Source organism: Xyrauchen texanus, chromosome 4 (genome assembly GCF_025860055.1).
Source record: "Xyrauchen texanus isolate HMW12.3.18 chromosome 4, RBS_HiC_50CHRs, whole genome shotgun sequence".
Taxonomy (NCBI): domain Eukaryota; kingdom Metazoa; phylum Chordata; class Actinopteri; order Cypriniformes; family Catostomidae; genus Xyrauchen; species Xyrauchen texanus.
In genome coordinates this window covers 1498803-1506302 of record NC_068279.1, presented here as the reverse complement: position 1 = coordinate 1506302, position 7500 = coordinate 1498803, and the positions used below count along the sequence as shown (strand labels likewise).

Genomic DNA, 7500 nt, shown 5'->3' with positions numbered 1-7500 from the left:
TATGGTCAGTAATGTTTGTGTCGCTTTTAAGATGATGTCACGACAGTAGAGGCGGCGCAACTATGACGATCAGCCTATAATCCCGCCCACATTGAGGCGGCACTAAACAGCAGTGGAAAAGCAACCTCAGTCGATCCGTAACGTGCCGTGGAAAAACATTAAACGAGCACTAGCGCACACAAGATCCAAATTCATGAGAATCTGAGTTATTCGGTGTAAAATCAACCAAAACTTTCCTTGGCTGACATTTTCAATTTTGTTCACACTGTTTCTCTAGAAGGATAAACATAAATGATGATGAAAGCCAAACTATGAAATGCCACGGATCAATAATTCCCGGAGTAATCCTTTATTTTGTAGAGGAAGTTAAAATGACATTTTTGCACTTCGGAGCAAAACTACAGGTGAAAATAATAACCTTAGAAAGGTGTCAGCATCATGATGTTATTGTTACACAGAGATTGTTAATTCTATTACTAAAAGCAGTCGACTTCAGCACCTCTTGTTGGATTATACGGCAACGGTGAGAGCCCAAACATGGTGGAAAACGCTTTTTTTGTGTCATTTTTTTCAAAGTTTGAGCCCCTATAACTCCAGAAGTGTTAAAGATATCTGAATATCCTTTCAGATGCTGCTTCAGAACAAACTTTTCATTGTGTATCTTCATTTGTAAGACCCTATATGGTTAAATCCCAGAGATATGGGGCTCTCAATGTGGCTCCAGGAGTAAATTCAACCGAAAATCCAATGAAATGAAGCTAGTTTTTCTTGTCCAAAGATATTTTAAAAAAGGGGCCTCAAGTGCAAATATCATTTAAACTAGAAATGAACCTTTATTTATTTATTTATCTACATGAAAACAAATATGTCAAAATGGCGTAGGCCGTAATCGCTGTGAGCGGTGTGGGAGTCGTTTCGTTTGATTTCTCGAGACGGCGCGAATGGGGAGGTCGTGTGATTGGAGATGCTGTGGGGTCGTGGTGCGTCGGTACCTTCATTGCCATGAGCTCCTGCATGAACACGGCGTTCTCCAGGTCAAGTCTCTGCGAGTCGCAGCGCTGCTTCACATCGTAGCCGAGCGGGTCCATGTGAACACTCTCTAACTCCAGCATCGTCAGTTTAACAGCCGCGCGGTCGTTCTTCAACTGCTGGATATAATCCTTCAAACGCTGCTCGTCGTCTTTAGAGAAATCTGTGTCGCAACTGCTCGCCGTAGAGCTGGTGGTGCTGCAAAACAGACAAACATACACACAAATAAGCCATATGACCCAACATCGACTCCGCGTCTAATCACATGACTTGTTGAGCATGTTACCGTGGAGACGTAGCGCGTGTGCAGGCTTCACGCTATTCTCCGCGGCATCCACGCACAGCTCACCACACGCCCCACCGAGAGCGAGAACCACATTATAGCGACCATGAGGAGGTTACCCCATGTGACTCTACCCTCCCTAGCAACTGGGCCAATTTGGTTACCCCATGTGACTCTAACCTCCCTAGCAACCGGGCCAATTTGGTTACCCCATGTGACTCTACCCTCCCTAGCAACCGGGCCAATTTGGTTACCCCATGTGACTCTACCCTCCCTAGCAACCAGGCCAATTTGGTTGCTAAGGAGACCTGGCTGGAGTCACTCGCCACACCCTGGATTCAAACTCGTGACTTCAGAGGTGCACCTGTACACCAAACAGGCTTCGTCTTGATCCCGTGAAACGAATGTGCCCATTCGGCACATTTTGCGGCAGAACCACCGGCCCACTCGGTTCTCCCGATGGACATTACGCCCCCTAAACGGCCCAAAAGTGCGTCGGCCCACCGGGAAAATGCCCGGTATGCAAGATTACCGGTCCAGCTCTGTCGATACCAATACTGATACTTCTGTTACATTTTATTTTTTTGCGATTACTTGGGATAAAATGGGTAATTTAAAATAATATTTTTAGACAATATTTTTTTTAAGCCTAAACACGAAATGATTAGATTTCTGTGATTTCTCACAAAAATGAACCATTTCACTACAGTAACTATAGTTTTACCATGGTATTATGTTAAACCATAGTTACCACACAAGTAACCATGGTTACTACAATATTACTGTAGTAAATCAGTGGGTTCAGCCCATTTATACGCAATCAGCGGTTAAGCATTAATTAATATTAGTGTAGTAATGTTCACGTTAACACGTTATCTTGTATTACCATATATAGCCTACATAAAAATTTATGTTTTATTTTTTTTATTATTATTTTTGTACTATTATGTTTTTTTCAACTCTGTGTACAATTAAAAAAAATCTTTCTTAGAAATATAAATATAAATTATTATATATCACGAGAAAAATGCCAGATAGACCAAATTATACAACATATATTTAATGCTAGAAATATATACAGAATGTAAACATATATTAAAATATATTCATATTATACACATAAATATAAACAAAAAATATATGTGAAAAATTATAATTTGATTATTATTATTATATATATGGAAATAAACATAACAATAACCTTAAACAGTAAATATAAATAGTAAATGTAAAACTATATTGATATGTGATCAGGAAATCGTATAGACAGTACAGCATTTCTTTACATTGCTGTAAAACAATAAAATGGTTTCTGCACTCTTGAATTCATGAATTATTCATTTAAAACACTGAAACATGTTGATGCGGCCTGACAGATGACACGAGACATCCGCATCACATGCAATAAACTCCAGAACACTCCTGAAGCGCTGTGCAATCTCTCCTGGTCGTCACGGGCAACCGCTGGACCAACACAAACACTCAGAGCACATGATCACAGTGTCCATCAGAAACACACATTCCAAACATTCCACACATTCCACACATTCCACACATTCCAAACAATCCACACATTCCAAACAATCCAAACAATCCACACATTCCAAACAATCCACACATTCCAAACAATCCACACATTCCAAACAATCCACACATTCCAAACAATCCACACATTCCAAACAATCCACACATTCCAAACAATCCACACATTCCATACATTCCACACAATCCATACAATCCAAACATTCCATACATTCCAAACAATCCACACATTCCAAACAATCCACACATTCCAAACAATCCAAACATTCCACACATTCCAAACAATCCACACATTCCATACATTCCAAACAATCCACACATTCCATACATTCCAAACAATCCATACAATCCAAACATTCCAAACAATCCAAACATTCCACACATTCCAAACAATCCACACATTCCATACATTCCAAACAATCCAAACATTCCATACATTCCAAACATTCCAAACAATCCAAACATTCCATACATTCCAAACAATCCACACATTCCAAACATTCCAAACAATCCACACATTCCACACAATCCACATTCCAAACAATCCACACATTCCAAACAATCCACACATTCCAAACATTCCATACATTCCAAACAATCCACACAATCCAAACATTCCAAACAATCCACACATTCCAAACAATCCACACATTCCAAACAATCCAAACATTCCAAACATTCCAAACAATCCACACATTCCACACAATCCACACATTCCAAACAATCCACACATTCCAAACATTCCACACAATCCAAACATTCCACACAATCCACACATTCCAAACAATCCACACATTCCAAACAATCCACACAATCCAAACATTCCACACAATCCACACATTCCAAACAATCCACACATTCCAAACATTCCACACAATCCACACATTCCAAACAATCCACACATTCCAAACATTCCACACAATCCAAACATTCCACACAATCCACACATTCCAAACAATCCACACATTCCAAACATTCCACACAATCCAAACATTCCACACAATCCACACATTCCAAACATTCCACACATATCACACATTCCACACATTCCACACAGTCCATGTGCTGTTACATTGTTACACACTGTGGGAATATTTCACTGCTGAATGTTACAGTTGAAGAATAAAGTGTTTTAGGACAGAACAATTATTATAAAAATGATTTCTGTTTATATGATCACAGTTTTAAACATGTAATACTTTGTATTTGTTTTAATTCAAGTGTTTATTTGGGAAATAATTTGCAATAAAAATAATTCAAATGTACCATTCTGCATCTATGTTTCTATATATATATATATATATATATATTGTATTTTTCTAAATAGATTTTCATAATTTAACCAAGTTTCAGGTTATCACGATTAAACCATAAATAGCATTTAGCAAAGTACCAAAAATAAATGATGAACGCTTCTTGAAAAGTTTCCTAGAGAGTTTGAATTAAACCTTCATAATGAAAAGGAAAAAGTTTAAATCGGTTTGTTTTAATAAAAATTTACTTCTGGGACATGAAAGTGTCGAAAGTTGAAGAAACCCCCATAAATGATGATCTGTACATAATTCATTATTAGACAGAAACACTCTCAATCTCACACACACACACACACACACACACATATACACACACAGATACACACACAGATACACACGCACACAGATACACACACACACACACACACACACACATATACACACACAGATACACACGCACACAGATACACACACACACACACACACACACATACACACACAGATACACACACAGATACACTACACACACACACACACACACATATACACACACATACACACACAGATACACACACAGATACACACACACACACACATACACACACAGATACACACACACACACACACACATATACACACACAGACACACACGATACACACACAGATACACACACACAGATACACACACACACACACATATACACACACAGATACACACAGATACACACACACAGATACACACACACACACACACACACACACATACACACACACACATATACACACACAGATACACACACACACAGATACACACACACACACACACAGATACACACACACACAGATACACACTCTCACACACACAGATACACACACACACACATATACACACACATATACACACACAGATACACACACACACACATATACACACACATATACACACACATATACACACACATATACACACACAGATACACACACACACACATATACACACACATATACACACACAGATACACACACACACATATACACACAGATACACACTCACACACACAGATACACACACACACATATACACACACAGATACACACACACACATATACACACACAGATACACACACACAGATACACACACACACAGATACACACACACTACACACACACACACACACACACACACACATACACACACAGATACACACACACAGATACACACACACACACAGATACACACACACACACAGATACACACACACACACACACATACACACACATATACACACACAGATACACACACACACATATACACACACAGATACACACACACAGATACACACACACAGATACACACGCACACACAGATACACACACACAGAGATACACACTCACACACACAGATACACACACACACACAGATACACACACATATACACACACAGATACACACACACACAGATATACACACACAGATACACACACAGATACACACACACACAGATACACACTACACACACACAGATACACACACACACACATATACACACATATACACACACAGATACACACACAGATACACACTCACACACACATACATACACACACAGATACACACACAGATACACACACAGATACACATACACACACAGATACACACACACATATACACACACAGATACACACACACACACATATACACACAGATACACACATCATACACACACACAGATACACACACACACACACATACACACACATATACACACACAGATACACACACACACAGATACACACTCTCACACACACAGATATACACACACACAGATACACACTCTCACATACACAGATACACACACAGATACACACTCACACACACAGATACACACACACACACACAGATACACACATATACACACACAGATACACACACACACAGATACACACTCTCACACACACAGATATCACACACACAGATACACACTCACATACACAGATACACACAGATACACACTCACACACACAGATACACACACACACACACATATACACACACAGATACACACACACAGATACACACTCTCTCACACACAGATACACACATACACAGATACGCACACAGATACACACGCACACACAGATACACACTCTCACACACACAGATACACACATACACAGATACGCACACAGATACACACGCACACACAGATACACACTCTCACACACACAGATACACACACACACACACACATATACACACAGATACACACTCTCACACACACAGATACACACACACACAGATACACACTCTCACACACACAGATACACACACATATACACACACAGATACACACTCTCACACACACAGATATACACACACACACAGATACACACTCACACACACAGATACACACACATATACACACACAGATACACACACACACAGATACACACTCTCACACACACAGATACACACATACACTCACACACACACAGATACACACACACACAGATACACACACACACCTGGTGTGACTGTTGGATGATAGGCTCTCCCAGGGTTGTCCGCTGTATCCAGTAACTGTAAATGCACCGCTGCAGTTGCCGTCGAGGCGCGTCAGTAAGTCTTTAGCGGCGTTCTCCGTCGTCTTCCTGCTGTCATGAACTTTCTTCAGGATCTGAGAGATGCTCTCACCGGCGTGCTCTCCTGACATTAATCACACACACACACATATTTCACATTTCACTGTGGTGGTACTAAAGTATAATGATGGCATCAGATGCCACTGTATTACTAGAGTGCATGCCACAAAATACTGTCTTACCCACAGCACTGACTCCAGCGGCTCTGAACTGCCCCAACACCAAACCCTGTTCACTCTCCGCCAGCGCCAACAGCAGCTCGTACGCCTCGATACACTGTTCACTGCAACACACACACACACACACACACACATCGTATTGACACACATCAGTGAAATGCTGCGGAGAGATTCCAGACCGTCATCAGGTACTCAGAGAGCGATGAACAATATTTATATAAATATTAAAGGAGACCTATTATGCCCCTTTTACAAGATGTAATATAAGTGTCAGGTGTCCCCGGAATGTGTCTGTGAAGTTTCAGCTCACGGATCATTTATTATATCATGTTATAAACGCCTCTTTTGGGGTGGAATCAAAAACAAGCTGATTTTGTGTGTGTGTCTCTTTAAATGCAAATGAGCTGCTGCTCCCCGCCCCCTTTCCAGAAGAGGGCTGTGCCTTTACAGCTCATGCTTCGGTTACTATAGCAACAACAAATCAGAACTGATATGACTGACAGTGAGTTCAGGCAGGACCCTGTAATCGGTCCGGGATTTAACATTACAGCAGTCCCAAAAGTTGAGCG

At 40.4% G+C, this 7500-nt stretch overlaps 1 protein-coding gene across 3 annotated transcripts in view; it reads right to left on the bottom strand.

Moving 5' to 3' along the window:
* The window catches only part of mcc (MCC regulator of WNT signaling pathway), an 81853-nt gene that overhangs the window by 13003 nt on the left and 61350 nt on the right, over positions 1-7500 (bottom strand). For all 3 annotated transcript variants that reach the window (XR_007970443.1, XR_007970444.1, XM_052125481.1), the window contains exons 11-13: positions 6935-7035; positions 6636-6816; positions 993-1227 (exon numbers count right to left, since the gene is read on the bottom strand). Coding sequence is in view for 1 of the 3 variants with exons in the window: in XM_052125481.1 (XP_051981441.1) it covers positions 993-1227; positions 6636-6816; positions 6935-7035 (517 nt within the window). In the remaining 2 variants the exon portion in view is untranslated. The remainder of the gene's footprint in view (positions 1-992; positions 1228-6635; positions 6817-6934; positions 7036-7500) is intronic.